Source organism: Ambystoma mexicanum, chromosome 4p, assembly GCF_040938575.1.
Source record: "Ambystoma mexicanum isolate Mex_15411 chromosome 4p, UKY_AmexF1_1, whole genome shotgun sequence".
Taxonomy (NCBI): Eukaryota; Metazoa; Chordata; class Amphibia; order Caudata; family Ambystomatidae; genus Ambystoma; species Ambystoma mexicanum.
The window spans coordinates 1,279,801,554-1,279,827,224 of NC_090927.1; the positions used below are offsets into that span (position 1 = coordinate 1,279,801,554).

A 25,671-nucleotide genomic window follows, 5' to 3' on the forward strand; every position below is an offset into this window, starting at 1 on the left:
AGTTACAGATTAAAATACATAATACAGAAAAAATACACTATACTTCAAACAAGCTAAAAAAACAAACATCACAGTTTGTTAAAAAAAAATACCACGTTAAGATCATAAAGTGCTAATGCAGAGGGCAAGTAAAAGTCTGCTTGTAACGGTCAGCAGCTTATTCCTCTTGTGCCATGCCCTACTGATGTGCGCAGAGACAAAGAATACAACATTCTGATTTTCAGCTGATTTGCAAAGGTGCACGGCTTCCTGGATTGTTGAAATCCCAATGAGTGTAAAAGTGGTATCAAATACTTCCTCCTGAGGTCTTTAAGGCCTGCACATAAAAGCAACATATTGACAGGGCTCTCATTCTCAGCATCGCAAATTGGGCATCTTTTATTCTGGGTCTTGTCCCAGGTGGCAGTAACAGACCTCAGTGGAAGAGTGCCCAAGCGTAATCTAATATATAATGATTGGGCATAATGGGGAAAATACAGCATCAATGTATTCCTCATAGCCTGGCAGTGGCTTACATTGCAAATAATCTGGCCCACTGGCCAATGCAGAGCACATAATACTTACTTTGTTTCTCCTATATCTAAAATAGGCTTATCAGACTATTATCTTTGCAGCCGTGGGGATAACTATGGGATTTGTCCAGTACAGACTTAGGCCTAATATAAGAAGCCATTTCTTCATGTGTAAAAGCCATGCAATTTCGTGGCTGCCCCCCAGGGACATTACGTAAGAATGTGCATCCCAGGGTTTGGCCACACCAGGAGTTCCCCATACTCTCAACCAATAATATACTGACCTCCTTTCTGCTTTATCACCAATGAAGCCAATATCACACACCATCGGCACTGCTTCGGTTGGAATGCTTTGGGGAAGGAGTAGGGCACTCTTGAGGAACTTGCTCTCAATCACTGTGAGCGGAGCAGAATTTGCATAGCCCCAAATCTCAGACCCAAAGAGGGCCGAAGCCTTTGCCCGAGCTTGATAGACTGCCAAGACTGGTTTGACGGCACCTTTCCCATGACTGAAATAGTACCTTTTCAGAGCACTCCTGGTTTTCTCCAAGGTGGTCTAGACTTTGTAGTGGCAGGACACCCTGACCAGGAACATATATACATCTAAAGAGTGGCGGGCTGATCCCCCAAACTCAGGTAGGAGAGAATTGTAGAGCAAACCTATCATTAAAGGAATGGTTCGCACAAAAAATGTTATTTCAAAAATAGATAGGCAATATTAAAAAAAAACGATTGCCATTTTTTTTTTCGAAGTCCCTATGTAAAATGTTGAGCAATTCAAGCTCAAAGAAAGCACATGGGGGCTCCCCGTGGGGAGCCCTAAAGCCCCAAATGGGAAAGCAGAGTTAGGCAGAAACACAACGCGGTTGTGTTTGAAAACGCTGCGGTTTTTCTTTCTAAGTTACTCATGCTCGGAGGAGCCTGAGAAACTTAGAAAGAAAAACTGCAGCATTTTCAAACACAACCGTGTTGTGTTTCTGCCTGCCGTGGCTATCACTTTGGGTCTCCGGTGCTCCCCCAGGAGAGCACCGGAGACCCAAAGTGAAAGCCAAGGCAGGCAGAAACACAACACGGTTGTGTTTACATGCCGCAGTGTTTCTGCCTACAGCTGATTTCCCATTTGGGGCTCTCAGGCTCCCCACGGGGGGCTCGAGAGCCCCAAATGGGAAATGCTAAATGCTGCAGTGTTTCTGCCTAAATCTGCTTTCCCATTTGGGGAGCCCTAGAGCCCCAAATGGGAAAGCAGGGTTAGGCAGAAACACTATGCGGTTGTTTTCTGCAATGCTAAATGCTGCAGTGTTTCTGCCTAAATCTGCTTTCCCATTTGGGGCTCTAGGGCTCACCGTGGGGAGCCCTAAAGCCCCAAATGGGAAAGCAGATTTAGGCAGAAACACAAAAGCGACCGCAAACATAAATACAATGTTTTTAAAGCTGCGGTTTTATTTCTCCTCCAACCCGGAAAACTTAGAAAAAAACCCACAGCTAGTGCTTATTTAAAAAAAAAAATAAATAGCACTTACTGAGATGCAGCTGCAGCTGCAGCTTTTCTGCCTGTAGTCTCCGGTCCGCGTCCTCCGAGTCCCGGCACCAATGAAGGAAAAGCCACCCAGTGGTAGCTTTTGTTTACTACAGATGGATGGCTTTTCCTTCATTAGTGCCGCAAAAGCAAAAGCCAGCACAGGCGGGCATCCATTTCACAAAATGGATGCGGCCATGTGCTTGCTTTTGCAAATTTTGAGCTTGAATTGTGCAAAATTTTACATAGGGACTTCAAAAAAAAAAGGGCAATCGTTTTTTTTAATATTGCCTATCTATTTTTGAAATAAAAAATTTTGGGTGAACCATTCCTTTAAGTTGTTTTAGTTTGTTTATTACAATACCAGTTGGAACAACTTCATTATGTTTTGTTGCTATCCCTGTGTATTGTGATCTTCGAATAAAAAAACCCTATTTATTAAAACCAATTTCACCTTTCAGGTGGTGCTTTTGTCATGTCTTCACGACACAACTGAAACTAATCTGTGCAACATATTTTCTGTTGAAACATAATGTTCTAATTCTTCTTTTTATTTAACAGGTGATGCAAGTATCAATTCTGACGTGTTATTCAGGAAAAAAGGCGACACGGATCCCAATGTGAAGTATCTTCACAGTACAGATAAAGGGGATCACAATGATAGTCTCACTACAGGTCAGTAATAACTAATAGAATATGTGAGATTTTCCGAATGAAAATATTGTATACTTATAACTTGCAATATTTCTTGAAATTCAACAAAGCTACCAGTTCTTTATGCAAAATTAATTATAGGTTCTATGTATTTTTGGCTGGCACGCATGTTTACATATGTCCTCGACAAAAATTCATCAAAAAAGTACAGTTGAGGACAGGTCTAGCCTTGAAACTGATAAAGAATGTTCATTCTGCTGGGCTCCTGTCCATGATCCAGCCAGTCCCCTTGTACACCAGATGAATTAACCCGTGTGACAATACGGCAATAAGGTTGACAAGAACCGCAAGGCAGGCAAGGGGCTGGAAGCAGCTGCAAGATGATTTGCAGCACTCCTTAACTTCCACAGTTTCAGTTTCTGACTACACTGCAGTGTGATACTTTTTTCATTCGGTCTATATTCAACACTGCAGCTTTTCATGTAAGTGCTGGGCTCGCAAATCACTCCGATTCGGCCCCTTTAGCACAATGCATGATACACATGCTAGGTCCACTATGCTGCCCGCTTTTAAATCCAGGGGATAGATATGGCACAGGCAGCAAGTATGGGAAGTTGTGCTATATACAGAAGAGTCTAGCACTGGCTTTAGAGGGTCCCTCTCCCACAGCACTAGTGAAACCCCAAAAGGAAAGTGGCAGAGTAAAGAGGATTGCCGAGAGAACAGACACATGATATTGGACTTAGTTGTAAACTTATAACTTGAAACACATCCTTACGAGAGTGCACTCAGGCCCACCTACTACCCATGTTTTTAAAACAAGAGGTTTGACAGGGACGTCATTTCACCAAAATGCCTGGGGTAGCTGAAGTGACATCACACGACCCTTGACCTCTGATGATATCACAGGAAGTGATGTCATTTGACCCCGCAGTGAAATCATGGGATATGATGGCACACAACCTTTCACCCCCTTGACAAAACAGGAACTGGCATCACATAGCATTGTTCCTAAATACACCATGAATAAAATGCCCACCACCCCAAGACCTCTCTGTGAACACCCTGGCGCAACGGAGGCACAGCACTAGAGGAGTGAAAGTATTTTGTTGGCAAAGTGCCCGCTAGGCAGACCAGGCACCCAGTGCCGGAGCGTCCTGCTCAGAACAGCTGCTGGGCGGCAACAGTAATATACAGAAAAAGGGCCTGCTAAGTAGACCAGGCGGCCAGGGCCGGGTTGCCCGGTGCTGAAGAGCTGCATCAGCCCCCCTGGCAAGCAGTTGGCAGTGAGGGGGAATGAGCCACAAGTCCCGGGGTGGACATGGTGGTGTGCCAGCCTAGTCAGGGCTTCTGGCGTTGGGGCTGCAGGGAGTACCTCTCCCTACAGCCCAAGGAGGAGAATGCAGTGACTAAAGGAGCCAGCACACATGTAGCAGGGGGAGGACTGGACCGTAAAGAGTGCACCACTACCCGCGCTTGCAGGCAGTGGAGGAACGGCTGCCCGCACCAGCAATCTTGAGGAGAGTGGAGCGGAGGGGCTCTAGGGGAGAGCCAGAGGCTGGTGTCTCTCCTTCTGCTTCCCCTCACTGGACCAACATGGATCAGAACAGAGCACCACCAGAGGCACAATATCAAGATTAACAAAGGCCCAGGAGACGCCGGTGAGTGCTGGGGATAGCAGCCGTGTGTTCAGCACCTGAGCGTGCCCTGCAGTGTGCTTAATGGGGTAAAAAGGCCTTGCTCAGGCATGGCTCGGGGGCCTATTGAACAGCAGTGGTGGCAGCAACAAAAGAGCTGGGGCGTCCACCAAACTGATTTTAGGCTAGAACTGCCAACAGCCGTTTTGGTAAAAGCTCCCAGGCCCTGCTATCAAACTGGTTGGAAAATGCTCCCAGGCCCTGTGGAGGAACCTCAGAGAAGTCACTGAAATTCCCTGGCTGCCGGGAAGTGCAATTGCAGTGGTCTGGAACACGGGGACAGTCGCCTATACTTAGAGCTCTTGGACACCTGGAGGCGCCTTGAAGCGTTGCTGTTTGACACTTGGGAGGAGTTGGCCTGGAGAAGGGTAGTGTGTCCACTGACACAGCTTCCATCGCACAAGGGGAAATTCAGGAGGACCCCCACTGGAGATAGCAAGGGCCTACCACCAAAGTGGCAAGCAGCAAGCAGGCTCCCTGGTGGGGGAGACCCGAACCCTGGTCCCCTATCCCCTGGTCCATTGAACGCACGCGCTCAGCATGAGGCACAGACTCGAGGCCTAGACCAAGGGGCCTCTACAGGATCTGGCAGGGTCCCGGGCCCCTGGAGGCTTGTCACTGAGGATCTTAGTGCCCGTAGAGGCTGGACAAATGTCGAAGACAAAGTCGAAAGGACATAAGAAGGCGACGGGAGCTGGAGAACCGGTGGGCACCCGCCCCACTTTGTGGGCCCCGAGTGAGACAAGGAGGCCGAGCAAGACTGATCTCGACATGATGGAACAGGGGGGGGCAAGCGGCAACGGAGAAGGATGGGCCCCTATCCAGAGAAGACCGATATAGGGAGATGTCGAGCCTTCAGTCAGCAATAGCTAAAGCCTTTCAGGAGCAAGTCCAACTGATGCAAGCAGACGAATTGGCAGAAATTCAACAGGAGGTGGGCTAGCTCAGATATGAACTGACCTCCTGGAAAGGTATGTCAGATCACAGTGAGGCAATCAAAAGGGTGAACCTGGCCACGCAAAATCTGGAGTTACAGATGGAAAATCGATCAAGGAAAATTAATATAAGGATTAAAAACTTGCCGGAATCTGTGGCCGACAAGGATCAAAAGGTTCAGGCCCACCAGATCTTTGCAGGTCTCCTGAAGAGTGTGTCCCCAGTCGCAATTCGTCTGGATCGCATACATAGGACAGGGGGGCCTGACTCAAGACCTTGGTGGCTTTCACACGCTACACGCAGAAAGAGGAGGTCTTGCGAGCAGCACAAGCAGAAGAACTGGTGCAATACCAAAGGTCCCCAATTCAGCTATTCCAGGATCTGGCTGGCAGCACATTGTTCAAAAGGAGGCAGGCAGATGGGCCCTGTGGTCAAGGAGCTGGCTGGCAGAGGAATAAAATACAGATGGACTTTTCCGTTTGGACTAGTTTTTGAGTGGAAGGGCGCCCAGAAATGTATCACTTCTGTCCAGGAAGGTGTAAACCTGCTACAACTGGATCTAGGAGAAGATCCCCAAGAGGACCGTCCATCTCATCCCGAGAACTCAGCGAGACCTTGCCCTTGGGAATGGTCGACAGCGGGAGAAGGACGCAAGCGGAGATCCCAGCTGCGGGGCCCTCGGCTGGGGCCGGAGGAGGGGGAAGCCAGGGAAATGGGACTTGAAGCCAGCAAGGTCATTCTGGCAACAGTATTATTTGGGGTAGTGTGGAGAAATGAGGTGAAATAGGGCATCAGGAGCATGGAGGGATGCTCCATCTGGATTACCATAAGGGCAGAAGTGCCCGGGTGAAAGTATTGCGGTGAAGGGAGGGTAGGGGGGTTAACCCGGAGTTGGGGATCGGGATGCGGGATGGAGCAGGGGGGCAAAGGGGAGATGGGGTAGGCACCAAGGGTTGGGGATCAGCACCGGGACAGGGCGGCAGGAGGGTCAGCATGGGCAGGAACAGAGGCAAGGACACCAACAAGGGCGGCGGGAACTGGGGAGGGGTACAATGCAACAGAGGAGGCAGGTGGAGCGGCTAGAGGAGGAATGGCAAGTTGAGGATGCTAAGTTAACATAGCCATTCAGGTGGGCAATGCATAACATGAGGGGCCTCAACACGCTGGAGGGGTTTACGAGGAAAACATTCCCTGATATCCTGGCACTTCAAGAGACTCACCTCCTGAGGCCGGACCAGACGAAAGGTCGACTGAGGGAGTTTTCGCACCTAAGGCCTAAATATAACATGTGATGTGGCTCTGGCTATTCGCAATGCAGTGGGCTTTAGAATTAGAGCCACCAAGGCTGATAAAGGGGGCAGGTATGTACTGGCGGCGGGGGAGGTTGAGGGGATCCCACACAGAGTAGCATCAGTATATGCCCTTAACACACGGCAGGAAGGGTTTTTGAGAGATTGCGAGAATTATTGGATACATTCGAGGGGTTCACGACAAGCCAAATAGTGCTGATGGGGGACTATAACATTGCCAGAACCTAGATAGGGACACGAAGGGATCAACCCACATGGGATGGGTGGCATCCAAGCCGCTGAGGGACAGATTTGATGCCCTGGGTCTTGGGAATGTCTGGAGAGGGATGTAAGGAAACAGGGAGGGCTTTACCTTCTTCACGGTGCATGCTTCACAATCCCACATCGATTATATTTGGGTCTTGGCTTCCTTACTGGGTCGGGTGATGGACGTAGAGGTGGGCCCTCTAGGCATACCGGACCATTCAGTGGTCTCAATGACTCTCATCCTCACCGGGCGCTGTGGCATTGGACTGTACCGGGACAATTGCTGAGGGGCCCATTTATGAGAGAAACACTGGAGAACAAGATTAGGGACTTTTTTTTACCTCAACATGGCTGAGGCTCTGGCGGATGTGTTTAAGGCAATGCTCACGGGGTAGATCATTGCGGCAAAGGCTGCATGGAACAAAGAATTGAGGGCTTTGAAGGTTCAGTTGGAGGCTGTGGTGGAGGCAATTACGACAACATTTCGGGAGCGCCAACTATACGGGCCATGAGAGAGTACCCCCAGTCAGTGGGTCAACTCAGTATCCTTAGAACCAAGAAGCTGGAAAGGTCCCTGTTATTTGTCCACCAGCGATTCTATGTTAGGGCCAATAAGGCAGACAGGCTACTAGCGCATCTGTTGAGGGGAGAGTCGTCCCGCAACGCGATAACAACAATTGACCGTGATCAGGGGAATCAGCACTCTATTACATTGGAGATTCAGGAGATCTTTGCCCAGTATTACAAAGACCTATATTAGACCCACAACCCTCCCGAGCCACTCCAGGGGGACTATCTTAGTGGAGTCCACCTGCCTAAATTGGGAGCCGAACGTAGGACGGGAGATAACGGAAGAGGAGGTAAGGAAGGTTATTTCAGCCAGTGATCGCAGTGAGCACGAACGGTCGGGAGCGGTGTTCCACTACTTTTCTTTTTTTTCTGTCCACCATTCCTCTACTTTTTATGACCATATTCACCATTCTATATAGAGGATATGTCCATTCATGTCCCTGCGCAAGTGTAAAGTTGTAATAGGAGCCTTAGTTTCTAATCACTTAGACTATTGTAATGCCCCGGCTGCAACACCTTTTCACATGTTGCACTATGCTTCTGCCTACCCTCTCCCCAACCAAGACCACAGTTCTACTACTTTTTTGGTACACTTCTACCACTGATTTTAGCCCTCCCCCCAACAAATTGCACGGGCCAGATGGGTATACCGTGGCCATCTATAAAACATTTGGGCGACTTCTCATCCCCATCTCACAAGATTGTACAATCACTTTCACTTTCGGGTAGCATCTCAGCGTAGAAGGAGTAGGCGAAAATTATCCTTATTTCTAAACCAAACAAGGATCCCGCTAGGTGTAGCTCCTATAGATCAATAGCATTAATTAACTTAGATGCCAAAATATATACCAACATTTTAGCCAACAAGTTGGAGGGGCACCTCCCATATTTGATTCACCCAGATCAGCCAGGATTTGTGAGGGGGCGACAAACATTCAATATCATTAGAAGAATAGCATACGTGATGGAGAAGGCCCACAAGACAGTGCTCCCAACGGTCCTCCTTTCCGTCGACCCCGAGAAGGCCTTCGACCGCGTGGAATGGTAATTTCTGTTGAAAGTGATGGAGAGGATGGGTCTGGGTGCGGATTATATCCGGATGGTCGAATTACAACAACCCAATGGCACGCCTTTCTATAAATGGATCCCTATCCAGGTGCTTTAGTCTGAGTCAAGGGACCAAGCAGGGTGGCCACTGCTCCCCCTGCTTTACGCTATAAACCTAGAGCCCGTCCTGCAGTACCTGCGGGAGTCAGATGAGGTACATGGAATACCCTTTGGAGGAGTCCAGCATAAAACTGCAGCTTTTTTGGGGCTTTGGGCCTAACTTTATTAAATGGGTAATGGCTACCTACCAAGTCCCCACCATGCAACTGGGGATGAATGGTTACAGATCTGAGATAATAAGCATTGGCAGGGGAACAAGGCAGGGCTGCCCTCTATCGCTGATGATCTTTGCCCTATCCATGGAGCCGTTTGCGAATAGGATCCGGCAAACCCCGGAGATAAAGGGGCTCATGGTAGGGAATCAAGAGTATAAAGTAGCGCTCTATGCAGACGGTGTCCTGGTAACCACAACCAAACCAACCACCTCCCTGGGACCACTCTGGGACGAAATTGAGGAATTCAGCAGGGTATCGGGGTTCAGTAGCAATGGCAATCAACCGCTCCAAAAAAACAAAAGGTGGACCTGAGCCCGACACTACCAATCCCCTGGGCAGACTCAGCGATCGAATACCTGGGAGTTCAGATCCCCAGATCGTCCTCCCAAATATATCAGGCCAACTTCCCCAAACTGTTCAGTGAGTTCAAGCGCGACCTAGAGCTTTAGAAGACCCAGGAAATCTCATGGTCCCTAGACTACTGTACCATTCGGCGGCACTCCTGGTCAATATTCCAGAAAAAGAGCGTATTACTCTCCAGAGAAGCATACAGAAATTCATCTGGGGGGGGTAAAAAACCCAGAATAGCGAAGAAAATCATGCTTCGGGGCAGAGCTCTGGGTGGTCTGGGAGTCCTAGATGTGACTAGATACTCACTGGCTGCACAGCTCTCTCACGTATTCACATGGGCACGCTCATCTGACCAACCTCTTTGGAGACGAATAGAGGAAGCTTGGTGCCCGGTCCCGCTAGGGGACCTCCTGCACCTGCCAACGATAAAAACCCAGGATAAATTAGGTCCCCTCACAACGACATTGAACACAGTGCAAAAATGGAGAGCCGCAGGCCGGAAATGGGGCTGTAAAAAACCGCTAGACCCACTAACTTCACTCTGGAATAACCCAGAATTCACTCCTGGAATTCCCCCGCATGGATTTGCAGCATAGCAAGAGGGAGGTCTACGAAAGCTATCAGACTTTTTAGAGGAGGGCTCCCCACAAACCTTTGAAAAGTGCAAGGACAAATTTGGGGTAACACAAATAGAAAGATTCCACTATGCTCAATTGCGGCATTGGACCTCACACAAGACAGTGAGGGAAAAAGGGGGACGAGACCTAACGGCATTAGAACACACCCTTGTAGCAGCAAACCCAAACGGGAAGCTACCCACACTCTACCAACTCCTGGACAAGACAGACCCCTCCAAAAAAGAAAATTATATGCTGGATTGCGAACAGGACTTGGGCAGAGTAATAGAGGTGGAAGAATGGGGGAAAATATGGACGAGGCTACATAAAAGTACCCAATGCATCACGAACAAGGAAGGGGCTATAAGGTCTGCTATAGATACTATACCATGCCAGATCAGTTAAATAGAGCCAACTCGGAAATCCCACCGAACTGCTGGAGGGGCTGTGCGGTCAGGGGGACCCTGTGCCACCTCCTATGGTCCAGCCCAAGAGCGGAAAGTTACTGGGGGGAAGTAATAGGCCATGTTAAAGCAATCACAGGCCTAACAATCCCGTGGGATCCTGGAATAATTCTCCTGGGGAATACTGGAGGTGGGGCATTCCCACTGTCAGGGCAAATGGCTCGACTATGCACACACCTCCTGCTGGCAGCGAAAATTGCACTGGCCCGTTTATGGAAAGACACAGAGGGCCCCTCAATCCCACTATGGTGGTCGAAATGTTAGGAAATCATAGCGGCAGAAAAGATAACGGCAATACGCGCTGGGAACCTAAACACCTTCCTGAACACGTGGGCACCATTTATGGACTACTCTGAAAAATGTCCAGGCCTCTCCCGAAGAACCCCACTGACTCGATGGCTACAGGACTGACAAAGCGGAACACAAATAAATAGGGCTAGGGGCACCCAAACTCTTTATACCCTGCCCCCTAAGTGGGATCTAAAGGGCACAACACCCCCCCCCCGAACGGGGCCTGTTAAAAGATATGGCTGGGGTGCATATGGCGGGGGGGCATGATGACAGTTGGAGATATATGCCATGTTGTGACTGCCCTCATGCACTTTAAGATCGAAATGGTTAATGGGGAAAATACTACTGGGGCGGAAACGGTGGAAGGAGCACGCAGCCTACAGGGCCTCATGACCTCCATAATACCTGGACAGCATTGGTCACTGAGCCAGACTCCCGCAAAGGAAATGGCTTATGAGCTAACCTGTGATGTGAAGCGTAATGTCGCAAATGTACTGTTGTGATGTCATTGTTTATCCAAATGAATTAATGAATAAAATGTTTTGTTGAAAAAAAGAAAAACTGCAGCTTTTGCTGACGAATTTCTGTTCATGCTCACAAATCCTGGGTAGCCGTTGGGGGCATGTAGGAGGGTGCTAACAAAGTTTGGGGGCTGGGGGTGTATCAGGCCTGAAGATCAATGTGTCCAAGTCGGAACTCCTTAATCTCACAGTAAAAGGGGATGAGAGGCAGAGGACCCGAAGGTTACCTCGCCTTTCATTTGGAGCCCGGGGGGGGATTCGACACCTGAGAATTCACATAACATCTAAGCTCCAGCGGTGTTATCTGACTAACTACCCGCCCATGTTGGCCTCCATAAAAACGGACCTCAGTAAATGGAAAAACTTGAGAATTTCTTGGTGAGGCAGAATTGTCTTTCAAGTTCTGATCTTGGCGCTGCACAATACCTTGTTTTGGGACCAGGGGATGAATGCAGGGCAGTTCATCTGAGAAGGTAAGCCCCCAAGGCTTAACCGCGGTCTCCTTACATCCCCTAGGGGGTAGTGGTGTGTGGCTCTTCCCAATTTTCAGCAGTACTACGAGGCATCCCAGATCCGTATTATTAGGGAATGGCTCTCGGGGAGTGAGGAAAAACTGTGGGTGGTAATGGATAGAATCTGTGAGAGGTTTTGTGATTCCCGTGCCCAAACAGGCCACGTAACCTATACCTTAGCGCCATAACAAAGCTTGTGGCCGTCACATGGGACAGCTTAGTTAAGAAGTATGGGATCACAACATTTCTGTCCCTGTTTACCTCATTGTACAACAACCTCGATTCTTCTTTGGGGACTCAACTGGGGACATTTGCACATTGGCAAAAAAGGGGGATGCCACGTGATTCGTGATATGTTCCATGGCCTCACTATACAACCTTCCACGATTGCAAAAAAAGTTTTGGGGTAGGGTCAAATGAAAGGCTACGCTAATTCCAGATGAGGTATTGGCTGTCAGACCCAGATATAAAGAAGGCAGCAACGTGCCCATTCACCCAGTTTGAAAAATAGCTAACACATGACTGGGAAAAGGGCCTTAGTTCGTGTCTTTATAAAGTTCTAGCAGTGGCCAGCCCCTGCGCAATGTGGCCCTATACGGTGCAGTGGGAGAGGATGATTGGGAGGGAGCTGGTTAGGAGTGACTGGGAAATGTGGGCGCTGTTGCCCAAGATGGTTAAGGCATCTTAGCTACAGGAGTGCTGTTTTAAACTGATCTTCTGGTGGCACTACACACCAGTCCAACTCCACAGAAATATATTATGAGGCATCAAAGGCGTGTTGGAGGGGGAGCAGGGCGGACGGCTCCTGGTCCAAAATATGGTGGAGGTGCCCTAAAATTGAGCCATTCTGGAGGGAAGTGCGGTAGGCTCTGTAGGGTATCTCCGGCGAAGCCGCGGGGGCGCCCCCAGAGGAGGTGATACTTGGCTGGATGGAGGCACGTGGGACGAGGAGCCCAGAGGAAACAGGAAGGCCAGAACAGTGCTTACTTTGGCAGCAATACTCCTAATTGTGCAGCTTTGGAAGGGGGCTTACATCCCCACAATGCAAGACTGGTTAAGGAAAATGTGTGAGTTTGTGGCTCTGGAGTGGGCAACGTATGCGATGAACAATAACTTAGCACGTTTCGCCACAGACTAGGAGCAGAGCCTGGCTTCCTCAGGGAAGACTTCAGAGCCCAGTGGTGTCCTCAGCGCCTGAAATTATTGTACTTGTTTTAAGACGCTTTCTGTATCGCTCCAAAGTTTATTGTAGTTTGTGTGCGGGTCCCTGCCTGTGTAGTAGGGGGGAGGGAGGATTAGTAAAGTTTGTACATTTGTATAGGTTTTGTCTCGAATTGTATAGTGTCTGCAGAAAATGTATAAAAAAGAGTAAAAAAAATAAGAATAATTAGTGCCACATGTACAGTGGATACGGCCATAGCCAGTGGACCTTGAGGCTACCGACTATGTCCTATGGGACATGGACAGTGGGTACAACTGAAGGCGGTGGCCACTGGCTATGGTGGAAGGCCATGGCTAGTGGGCCACTGGCAAAGGCCAAAAGCCAGTGGAGACTGACCCCGCTGGGCGTGGACTTAGGATATGGCTAGTTGGATCTGGTTAGGTACTAGGGAGGGGGGTATTTGTCCTTAGTCTGTAGACAGGGGCCAGTGTCCTTGCCTTTTTTAAAATCATTGGTGCAAAATGTACAGTGGCCATGGGCGAAGATCATGGCTTGTGCGCCCCAAAGAAACTATAGCATAACAAAATCCTTGAAATTCAGTGAAAAAAACATTAGTTAAGAGAGAGTTAAGGTTAACAGATTTATCGCAACAAAATCCTTGAAATTCAGTGGGTGTCAGAAGTGGATGAGCATCTTAACTACGTGTGGCACCCCAACCCCACTGCTGCAATGCCCATAACCACACACATCATAGCACAGAAGGGATTCAAAATGTGATACAAAATGGCATCATGGGGGACATCAATTGGGGGCACGCAGAGTTAAGATGCTCATCACTTTTCACACCTGCTGAATTTCAAGAGTTATTTTACAATAAATCGGATCGCCTTAACTCTCTTAACTATCTGGATTTCAAGGCATATCTTTTATTAACTTATTGTAGTTTAATCAGCAAGTTTACTTCCTATGAAGTGATCAGGGTCAACAGTACATTACATGTTCTGCAGCTTTGCCCATTTTTCTAAGTTTATGTCACTGCCTGGTGCAATCACCCTGGGGAAAAGTAACAAGATGGCTGACGCCATGGGAAAGAGGACTTAGTCCCTTTTTCATTTTGTGGCGACAGCCGTGGTCGGGGAGATCACCAGTATTGGAGCACAGAGCTCCGGTCCATCAGGTATAAGTGGGGAGGGAAGGAAAGGGTGGGGAAAAGGTTTGGATGTCATTGGTTGGGGCAAGGGGGGAAGTGGGGAGGCAACAGGGAGGGTCTCCCTGTTGCCTCCCCACAATCAAGATGAAGCCACCTGGGGAAGGGCCTCAGGGGGCTGGAAAGAGCAGGTGATACTCAGTGTATTCTCGCCTGCTTTTCCAGCCACCTGATTGGCTGAGCACCCTTCCACAGGTGCAAATTATATTTCTGTCAGGTGCTAATATTTGTGTAATATGGACCAGATGCTTACGAATGCAAGTAGCCTTCCATCACTTATCTCCATCAATATTGTAGAGGTAGTATGACATTTTAATTTGATGTAACATATTTTGGTTCCTCTAGAGAGAACAAGACGATTTTCTATATGTATATGAAGACTTTGAAGAAACTTGCCCACTTTCTGAAATGGCATACATCTTTTATTTAGAGCCTATCCTATTTTACCTCCTTTTATTAATGTGGTGTATAGTGGTATCACATTTCACTCGTGTCCATATCCTTTGTCCATTAAATGTGCTTTTTGTCTAAAATAAGGCATACTACATACAAGTGATCAAGGTTTTAACTGGACGAACGTGTGGCTACAATAAGATGATTATATCTATTTTTTGGTCTTCTTTTGGAAGGTGTCATTCTCAGACAATGGTGTGCATCTGTTTTTAAAGGCCAGTCCTGATGGAGAATGTATCAGGGAGCTCTTTACTTGGCTTTTATTTTTCTTGCTTTGTAGGGATATGGAGGGCTCTGTCACTTTCCCTCTCTGTAGAACAGAAGTCTTCATTCCTGCTTGGGGTATCAACGGGAGACTAGCATGCCTACGTGGAAAATGGAGTGGTGCACTTTTTCTGCAGATTTCCTTGTCTTTATATTAGTTGATGCAGATTTCAAATACACTCCCTGCCTAGCGAAAGGGATGGAGAGGCACTGCTCTACTGCTAGGATGTTTGGCTCCTGCATTGACATCTCACGAGTGTTAGTCGACATACCTTGCCAGCCTAGCTTAGGATCTTGCCACCCTCATAAGCATCCCCTTCTGAATCAGGCTCTTATCTTCCGTCCACCATTATGTGTGAATGTAATGTTCTTAATTATAAAAGAATCACTTTGGAGGAACCTCTAAAGAAGACAGAGTTATTTTATCACTTTACATGCTTGCTTTACAAAGCTTCTATTTCAGACAGCTCATATTAGTTGTTAGTTAAGGAGTGTTACAAGGCTTCTCTTGAACATTAGTCAGATATTGAAGTAACCACTTTATTAAGCTAGACGTTCAGGCAGACCAAAAAATACCACTGTTGACTTTGGGAGGACTACGATACTTACCAACACAGACTAATGGTTACCTGTTCATATTCTACTGGATGTGGATATTGTGTAATTTTAGTATTCTGCTGTCAATACACATTTTTGGCTTTGATCATCCTACAAATGGTAATATTTCATCAGGATTTTCTGATTGTTTGCCTGTCATACTGACCAGGAGTAAGAAGCATTGACACCTTCAGTAATTGATTATTCATTCTTTCTTTTAAACCTTGTCCGTGCAAGGGAATGGAGGATTTTGAATGGGATTGATTTTTTTATCACTTATTTTACAATTTTGTGTTGTCCAACAGGATTTTCTGTTCTCAATCGTGACAATCGGCTACGAGTGGAAAAGGAAATTGAGGAGACTCGAATGGATCATCATGAAGGAGACCAAAGCAGCACTGGCCCGAGTTCAGGTGATGCTCAAATCCTGTTGCATTGTAGTTGAACAAACTATTTAGGAGTATATTTTAGGTTTGAGAAGTCCTCTTATCGTGTGCTGTTTCTACTGAACCCACAAATGTATTCCTTAACCATACTGACTTCTTTGGGATATGTTTGGCTTCTCCAATGATTTCAAATACATTTTTGGGAAAAAGAAACTTCGGGCCCAAACCTGAAAACAGTATTTTTTGCACGTGATAGGATGCGCTTTCTGATACCATTCCTTTGCACACAAAAGTATTGCGCAACTAACAATGGGCATCAGAACATGTGCATCATAAATGCACACATTCAGATGCATTTTTCTCCATTTGCGTGCAATTGTGCCAAGCAGAGGGTGTTTTTATACATTTCAAAGCGTATATTTTATTCACTATTCCCTCTCACTTCCTGAATGTAACCTGCAGCCTTCCTGCACAGAGACCACCAAGTCATCAGTCCTATAGTGCCTGGCAGGTGCCTTGTGAGGGCATTCCTTTGATTCCAGTCCGATTTTGGCTAGAATTTGTGTGCCGTTAGGAATGATTTGTGAGTATATTGTAATCTTTTTTTGGGCTAGTTGCTGATTTTCAGAGGGATTTATTTGTTGTTTCCCTTTGACTCCCAACCTGTTTTCTGTGCTGGTCTGCCTGTAGAGTGCCCTAGACTGGTGTTGTGGCGCATTGTTTGTTTCTGGCTTTTTTGCTTTTCCCAGCCCTTTAGCAATTGGCTGAGGCAGTCAGGTGTCCCTTTATGCACAAGCCCCATTCCAGCTTGCACACCGACCACTTGTTCCCTGATTGGCCCGAGAAACCCTTTTTAAGAATGACCCCAGAGCAGCCTGTGCCCAGGCAGCCCACGGCTAATGGCCCCAAGACAAAGGGCAGCTCCTGAAGAAGCAGCACCAGTCTGTGTTTGCCTGTGTTGACTTGGGAAACCTGCTGCCATCAACCAGCAGTGACTGATAAATTAAGTGTGGTAGTGTGGTATGGCCGGGGAGTACAGCCATTACTGGACTCCATTACAACCCCACCACTCTTACTACCTATTATAAATATAGCCTATTTGTCTAAGGTATTCATATTTTGCATTTTTCCTAATTCCGCATGGAAGCCTCACATTGCTTGAAGCCCATCTGTATAAGTCTGTCATATCTCACACTTACCCTATTTTGTGTAAATCCTCACCTCTCCTATTAACTAATATCATATGCCTACTTGCAGTTAGCCCAATTGCGCCAGCTAGCCAAATTCTGATTTTAGCCTAATTGTGCCAGGTAGCAATTCTCTGCTATTAGCCCAATTGTGTCATGTAGCCACAGCAATTGCAAGGACCACCCACGTGTCCTGTGAAGATTAGCCACATGTCAAACTTATATAGACTGTGAAATTAACCATGCATATCACTATATAGAATTGTGTTGATTAGCCACATAGATGAACTTAGAGAGTAGCCAATGTACTAACCACCCCACTCCTGCTTCCTCCAACACACCACTATACATGCCCACTGGGCTAGCCTACCTATACACTAACACCCACCCAACACGACCCACACCCACCCCTCTCAAACTTGAGCCGGACCACTTGAAGTTCCAGAAGCAGCTCAATACCTTCCTTTTCTCCTCTGCTTTCTCTCTCCTGCTCCCCTTTTGACCTACCTACCTGATGCACTGATTGGTTGCTTGGCTACCCACAGAATTTCACTGGGTACCAGGCTCCTCCATGATCAGTCTCCCCTGCACTGCCTCCAGGCCTACCACGCACTTGGGGCTATAACTGTAACTCTAAATTCCCCTGCCTCCTGGCATTTACCCAGAGCCACGCTGCACTGGCTGCACTTACTCAGAGCAATGCTGCCCTGAATGCACTTACCCGTCCCTCTCCCTGGCACTTCCCCTTTCTCCCTTCCCCCTGCACTTTGCGCTGTCGCACTTGCCCGATATGAATGACACAAGGTCTAGTAAGATTGTTTGTCTTGTCCTCCCTCTGTTTTACCTCCCTTTTCTTGTCCCGCCTAGAAACCTTGTATACAGGCATGTTATAAATGACATGTATCATATCATATGAAGTAACAAAAGCTTACAACAACAAACCTGGACACTGGACAATACCCATACGGATAGAACAAGCCAGTTCTTAAACTTGGAATACCATCCAACCTACACATAAAACACAGAGACCCACTCCTACATAACCAACAGTCACATAGAAATAAACTAGGCATTGGACCATACCCGTCTGGATACAAATAAGCCAGTGCACGCAACCAACCATTCGCAAGCCAACACACACAGATGCCAGTTTCTCCTGTTTCCGGACCTGTCCTATCACCCTTCCCTCACTAACTAACCCCATCCTCTTTCTTGCAGAGCCACGTTAGCGCCTGGAGACTGCCCTTGGGTTGTAGCGGTGCGCAGTATAAATCAACATAACATAACATAACAAAAGGGATGGACTTTGCAATGTGCAAAAAATAAACAGCGTTTCCAAATGCCTGTTTGGGACAGGTAAAGGGGAGTGCATAATGATTGAGAGGGTCATTTCGGACCCTGTCATGGGTTTATATTATGTTGAAAAGTAGTGGTGTGGATGTTGCTGTCTCACTTGCATTTCTAGTCTTCAAAAAGGGTTAGAACAGCTTTTTTTTACCTTTTGCTGCATTTCAAAATAACAGGGTCTATAGGCTGTAAAAGGCACTCCCAAAACCCATTTAGGTGCTTGGGGCTAGTCATACATTAGTGTCGGTTGCACAGTCCCAACACCAAAGTATGCAAAGGGGTTGGCCACCTCATCAATTGTACTGGTTCACAGGCCCCCATAAATGCCAGATCACTTTGTAAATAAGGTGACATGCATGTTTCTTGAGATTAATTTGTGTTTGTAGTTATTTAACAACAGTTTGTCATTTTGAACAGTAAGGACTTGCAAAGTAGTCAATACCAGAGAACAAAGGCATCATCTATACTTCTTGTAGGATTTTTTCAGACTCTGGCCTATTGTCCAATTGTTTTCCATTTTTCATTATAGAACGTTTAGGAAATGTTGCCTTTTCAGTATACTTAAGTATGTTCATTTGACCGTACTTTGATTAGCTGCTTGAGTTGAGCCTTGATTTCTTTCTGCCAAAATAAGATGCATTTAATTCAGGATACTCACCACCCTGTTTTATGAGTGCAGCATGCATGACTGCAGAGAAAGTTGGGGTGGGGGAGAATATGGAGAGCAGAATGTGCTGGCTCCTGAGGATGCTACGACTCCTGGTGAAGTGGACACATACTTCATCACCAACCTTTGCCCATCAGATGAAGCTTGGCTTATCCGTAATGACATTAACTCACACCTTCGGCAGGGGATGTCCAATGTCATATGGGAGTGCGTGGGTGAACAGGGTGCTCAGAGGCCGTCAATAGAGAGCTGCAGCGAGAGCCTGGGAGTGTAGCAGCAGTAGAGGCTATTGTAGACTGGCACACGGACTAGATAGAGATGGTTGTGGTGCCCAGAAGGAGAAAAAGGAGTGAATGCTCCAGTGGGCCAATACCCGCACTTGAGGGGCAGCAGGGTTTCCATAACCCATTTGTGAGGGCAACAGACACAAAAATCTGTTGCCCTCAGAAATCTTGCTGTGGATTGGAGGTCTCAAAGAACATTACCAGTAGTAGTTTGGTGACCTTGGTAAAAGGAATGAGGAAAAAGACAGCGCAAGTTCTTTTGCATTGCACTAGAAGGCAGTGAGTTTGGGAGGAAAGTAGGCTACCAACTCACTGGGACAGATTGGATGGGACCTTTCAGTTGATGGGACTCACATAAGGGCTGCCCTGGAAAAGGCATTGCTGTAAAAGAGGTGGGATGCCAAGCAGGGTGGATGCCAGAACATTCTGAGGGTCCCAGTTCCTGTCTCCTCCCTACGTGCCTATATTTGTATCAACAGTACCAGTGTAGATCACCCCATACCTCATGAAAAGATTGCTGGCCAGTTCCTTTTTTTGCCTTTCAGATCACCACAACATACAGCCAAGTTCTGGGTAGACCGCCCACCAACCATAGTCGTTCAGCCAACAACTACAATCATTCAGTTCCTGTGGACAGCTAGAAATGAAAAAGCAACCAAGCGACAAGGCAGACACCTTTTGCAGCCACCAGGGGCACTGCGCTCTGCTCACTAGCATCAATGTTTGCTGTACTCAGAGACATCTACAAACAGTCGTGAACTTGATCTGGAGCAGCTTCCAAACAAAAAGAAATACTTTTTGTCATATTTACCTTAGACTTCACTGCAATGCGACCCCTGACACGCACTGGGGTATGCTGCAATGTGTGACACCATTGTTTCAGCATGGTGGCCGCGCACGGTAGAAAGGGACATAGATTAGCCGCCAGTTTGTTAATTCTGACTATTTAAACCTCTCCCGGGCAGGGTAGTCAGGGCAACATTGGTTAGGGTAAGAGGCCCAATGGAAGAAGGAGGGAGAGAATAAGAAGGGCAAAAGGAAGATGTGGGTTGTTCGGGTGAGGTCAGAGGAGGATGTGGTGGCAGACCAAGGGACCAGAAGGAGGAGGAATGGTGGCTTGGAGTTTGAAGGTGTTTTTGAGAAAAGGTGAGTTATTGGTTGGTGAGACTAAGTGGTTCTGTGTTGTAAGTGCGCATGTAAGGTGAGTGAGAGTGCTCAAGAAAGTATAAAGAGTGACTGGATTGGGACAGAGGGAGTGAAAGTAGGGTGAGTGAGTAGAAGGATGGGTGGCATAGTCTTGGTGAGGGGACAGTAACAGTGTAGTGCATGAGTAGTTTTGTAGTTGAGATGTGGGGTAGTGTTGTAATGGGGAGGGGTGAGTTGTAGTGGACAGGATAAGGAGAGTAATAGAGTGGAGAGGGGCAGGAGAGAGCAACATCAGAGGGTGGAGGTATATCAATCCAATATGTTTTGGATGCAGGCGTACAGCCATGTAGCACGCAAAAAAATGTTTTTTTATTTCAATCCATGAATGTGCTTCATGGCAGTTCGTGTTAAATGTTGTGGGCAAACCCGTGCCTCGGGTCACCCAGCACACACACTCGCTCACACGCATCCACACAAGGAGACACGGGACATGCGTGTGTGCCTTACGGCGTCCCCGCTGCAACTGCCCGCACGGACGTTCTTTATTATCAACACGCATGCACGGCCCAGAACGAGGCTCGCGCATGCTTCGATCATGCTTGCAACGTCACATCCCTTTTTTTCTTCAACAAAAACAATCTAACATCAACAAGGATGAACAGTATAACCGGCAAACATAAATCATGTAACCCAACGTGGGTTGGCCGGCTGCTGTAACCTCGGCTCAATCTCCCGAGTCCAGGACATAGACCTTTAGGCGAGCCGGCAGTCTGCGGTTTCCTCGCACAGGGTACCGAGGGGTGCTTTGCGAAGTCGAGCTGGGACCATCTGCATGCGGAACGGCCTCCCTCTGGGCGTCCTCCGCCTGACCTTCGGGGACAGCCTTGGAAGAGGTGCTTTCGTCCGGTTCACTGACCCCTCGTTGAAGTGTTGACTTTTTTTAAAACGGACCTGTTGCGGGTGACGGTTCCCCGGTTGCAAGCTGCCGTGACCATGGTCCCTTTCACGTGTGTGACTGTCCACGGGTGAGGCTCGTAAGGCAGTGACAGTCTGCCTTCTGGGTGGCGATTCCGAACTGGCAAGGAATCACCTACGGCCACTTCCTTGTCTTGGAGACCTCTCCTCTCGCTCTCTCTCTGATTGCGGGCTGCCCGCTCCTCTCTCACTTTTTCATTGTCAATGACCCAGGGTACTCTTCCTTCTATCTCCGGTATCATGCCGCGAGGGTAGCGCCCGAATAGCGCTTCAGCAGGGGCTACGCCCGTCGATTGATGCGGCGTGGTCCGATACTCTCGCAGGAATTCCACAACCTTTTTTCGGGAGGTCCTCCCCATCGCTTGCGGATATTCTCAGCACCTTGTTTAGCATGCGCATGAGCCTTTCAGCTTCCCCGTTTGCACGCGGCCACAACAGGGATATTCTCCGGTGATGATGCCCCTCGCTTTGAGATACTGTGCAAACTGGCTGCACGTGAACGGGGGACCATTGTCTGAGCATAGTATTTCGGTGGAAGCCATGGGTCGCAAACATTTTGTCCAAGGCCCTGGTGGTGTACTCGGTGGCGGTGGACTCTACGACCTCTATCTCGGGACTACCGACTCAGGTAATGCCCCAGGGCCCATAGTTATAGGCCCGAGCGAAGCTGCTATTATATGCGTGACCGGAGCACTAAAAGCATTTTTTTTTAAAAAACGACCAAGAAAATGGCCACCGGTTGTCCGTTTTCTCTTTCCATGGCGGCCTTCGGGAGCGGATGCGCTGTCTTCCCAGCTCGTCCGCTCCCGAAAAAAAAGAAGCAGAAGGTAAGTGTGGTTGGGAGGGTGGGGGAGAAAAAAAAAACATACCTTCGTCCCTGCCAGGGGACGATGGAAGCCTCCAGCTGTGTGGAGGCGCGGAGTCTCCACACTGCTGGAGGCTGCCATCGTCCTCACCAGGGACGCAGGAGCAAGAAGGTAAGTGGGGTGGGGTAGGGAGGAGGGAAGGAAGAAAAAAAAAAAAAAGCTTACCCGAGTCCCCAGCGGGGGGCAGAGGCAGCCTCTCAGCCGTGGGGAGGCTCGGGGCGGGGATGGCCCCACTTCGAGCCTCCTCATTGGCTGAGGGGCTGCCACGCCCCCCGCCGAGGACAAGGCAGCTGGAGTCCCGGCCGAGAATCGAAGGATTCTCGGCCGGGTAAGGACCCGGGGAGAGCCAATCAGAATGCGTGTTGCATTCTGCTTGACTCTCGCCGGGTACTAATAAGAAAAAAAAAAGCGCTTTGAAGAACTCGAGTGACAGGAAGGTGGATGTAAGGGATAATGAGGAGGAAGAGCGAAGATAGTGACAGTTGGGGATGAGCCAGGGGTGGGGATGGAGGATAGTTTTGGGTTCTATTTTATATTGAAGACAGGGATTTGGTGTTAAGGTAAGGGGTGAATAAGTGACAGAAGTGTGCAGTAGTTAATGTGAAATTGGGGGTGGTCTGTTTCATTGTTTGGGGGCATGAGGTATTGGGCCCAGGCCTGGGATAGAGGGGGTGTTGTGCATGTATGGTCCCTCTGGGCCTTGTGGTTTAGGATCTCATTGATACTGCAGGCCCAGCCTGTGCCTTTTACGGCCCAGTTAAGGGTTGCCCCACCCGGGACAGGGATGAGAGGCAGGAGGCAGAAGGCAGCCAGCAGTCTTCGGGGGAGGGGTTGCAACACGAGGGGTAGCGGTGACCGACTGGAAGGGGCACCTACAAAGAAAGATTAGGATGGGATATGTACATATCGGGTCAAGACGTTGTTGGGTTTGGGTGAACGGCAACAAAGTAATATGTTTGTCGTATCTATGTGAGTTTTGTTTGTCTTAAGTGGAATTTTGGGTATGTGACAGTTAAGTTTGGGGACAGTTAAGATGGGTGAATATAGGTCAACAAAGAAGTTTGGATTAATGGGGTACCCGAATGTGCAGGTATGCAGAGAATGTTAATTTAACAGAAAATGTTGTATAGGGAAAAGTAATGATGAATGGGAGGACGAGCATTGTAGAGGTGTAAAATTATATATTTCTTGACATGGAGATGGACAGGATGGCTTAAAAAAAGGAGTCAATGTGAAAGGAAAGGAAAGGATGGGTTCGAAGATCTTTAAGGAAAAAATGGTTGGGTGCAAAGGGGCTTTATAAGAGTTGCCTCTGGTGAAGGGGCGGAAACACAGCGGCTCACTGGGAGATGAGGTGGGCAGTGGTGCTATGTGAAGTGGCAAGGTGGGTGGATTGAACTGCATGGACAGAGGGGGCACGGAAGGCCCCTGGTGCAGTGGGGGAACAATGATCGCACAAGGTATTTGCAAGTTTGAGCATGCAGATGCATTGGGGATGTAAGAGGAATGAGGTGTTACTGCATGCAGTGTGCAGAGGGAATTAAACTGCAAAGACAGAGGGCCCAGGTATGGCAACTGGTGCAATAGGGGACAGCAGGTGAGGTGCATGGCATAGAGCTGGCAAGCAAGCATTTACAAGGGTGAACACGGGGGCGTAGTGGCAAATGAGGAGCGTGGTGGTGTTACTCCGTGGGGTGGAGAGGGAATTACACTGCATGGACGGAGGGTGCGGGTACGGCTACTGGTGCAGTGGGGGAGAAATAATGAGGGGTGCATGGCAATAAGCGAGGGAGCAATTGGTATTGTTGGGGTGAGTACAAGGGAGAACTTATGCAGGAATGCGTTGGTTGGTCGATGGCCATGGGGTGTGGTTCAATATGCTGACCCCTAAGCAAATGCAGGCGGGATTGGTCTGGGGTTACCAGGGTTTAGGTAATTTGCAAAGAAGAGGAGTGGAGTTAGTTTATGGTTGGAGTGATGAATATGGAAAAGTACAGAGGGTGGTTGTGTCAACATTTGCGGGTCATTGCGGGAGATCATACTGTTGGTAGAGTAGACTGGGGTGTTATCTTCAATTCGTTTTACTACCTTGACAACACATTACGTTTCAGGGCCCTTGGTTTATCTAAGGAGAATAAGTAGGAGGAGCATTGGTGCGGGGCTCGGAATTCGAGCAATTTCTTTTTTTTTGTTGCATCTTCAGAAGGCAGATGGGCAGGCTGTATCGGAGAAACAGGAGCAAAGGAGCAGGTGCAATAATGACAGGAGGGTGCAGCACAACAACAAAAATACAATAAAAGAAATATATAGATAAAAGGGTCCAAGGAGCCGGCAAAGGGCCTATTACGGCTCAGAGGAAGAGTTTATGCAGGGAAGCAAGTAGGTTAGAGGGGTCGAAAGTATGTGAGGGGGATGGTGAAATGGGGAGTTTAGCAGGGAAAGGGGGAGAGGTCATTGAAGTGGGTTTAACAGGATTTGGGGCATAGGTTCCACAGGGTTGTGCATCACGGGGGGCTGGTGCAGGCTTACGATGGTCCAATTGTGTTTTTTTTTTTTAGGCCAGTGAAGTTGGTGTGTATAAAAATAAAATAGAAGTGAAAGGAAGCTGTTGGTTTTGGAAAGAGAGAAAGGGAGAGATAGTGTTGTGCTCTATTATGAAGAGGTACCATAAGGAGTTCTGTAAGGACTGAGTATAGGTGCTTGTTTATCAGGTCAAGGGTTGGAGAAAGGAACACCGGTGAAATGTGGTAGGGGTTAGGGTTTTTTGTGAGAGCATGAGCGGTACAGGAAAAGGGATCATATGGTGGGGGTACATTACGGGGGGGGAGGGGAGGGAGATTGCCAGAAATGGGGATTTGGTGAGCAGGGAGGAGGAGCAGGTTTTGATGGGCAAGGAAGGAATGGGGCGAAAAGGAGTACGAGATTTATAGTGATGAGCGTTAGGGAAGAGGAGGGGTTGCAGAGGGCAGTGAGGTGTGTTTGAGTACAATTGGTGTGGTGCTTAATTTGTCTTTTCTTTCACAGATGCAGCAGGGGTTGGTGTTCTGAAAAATAGAATAAGGGACCGGTTGCTCTATGTAGGGTGTCTATTGATGTATTGATGTAGGGGTATAAAGGTTTTATTGCAGTTTGGGGACAGTTTTCTCAGGTGAGTGTCGTTGGTGGGGACGGAGGGGGGGTGATGGTCTTTATGATTGTGTATTGAGGTAGGATGGCCATGGTGGTCAGAGGTCAGTAGTTAGTTATGAAGTTACAAAATAGGTTTTTGGCCTTCAAGGATTGAGTTAGGTAGGGACACCATCAATGGGGAGAGGGAAGGGCATAGGAACACTTATAGTGGCATTGTGAGCAATTTTAAAGGGGGGGGGGGTTTGGAGGTAAGGGAAGGAGGGGAAATTACAGAGGAAGGAATAGTAAAGAACAGTTTTTTCAGTTCGGGTATTTGATGTCTGGGTGTCAGGATTCGGGCGGGGGGTGTATAAAAAAAGAGGAAGGAAAAAGGTGATTGAATAATTAAACAAAGGAGTAAATAGGAAGTTCATAGGGGGGCA

At 48.0% G+C, this 25,671-nt stretch overlaps 1 protein-coding gene across 4 annotated transcripts in view; it reads left to right on the forward strand.

Moving 5' to 3' along the window:
* Positions 1 to 25,671, forward strand: part of LOC138453803 (zinc finger protein 436-like) — an 867,996-nt gene that overhangs the window by 252,611 nt on the left and 589,714 nt on the right. For all 4 annotated transcript variants that reach the window (XM_069606979.1, XM_069606976.1, XM_069606977.1 and 1 more), the window contains exons 5-6: positions 2,590 to 2,703; positions 15,568 to 15,675. In XM_069606979.1, the coding sequence (XP_069463080.1) occupies positions 2,590 to 2,703; positions 15,568 to 15,675 (222 nt within the window). The remainder of the gene's footprint in view (positions 1 to 2,589; positions 2,704 to 15,567; positions 15,676 to 25,671) is intronic.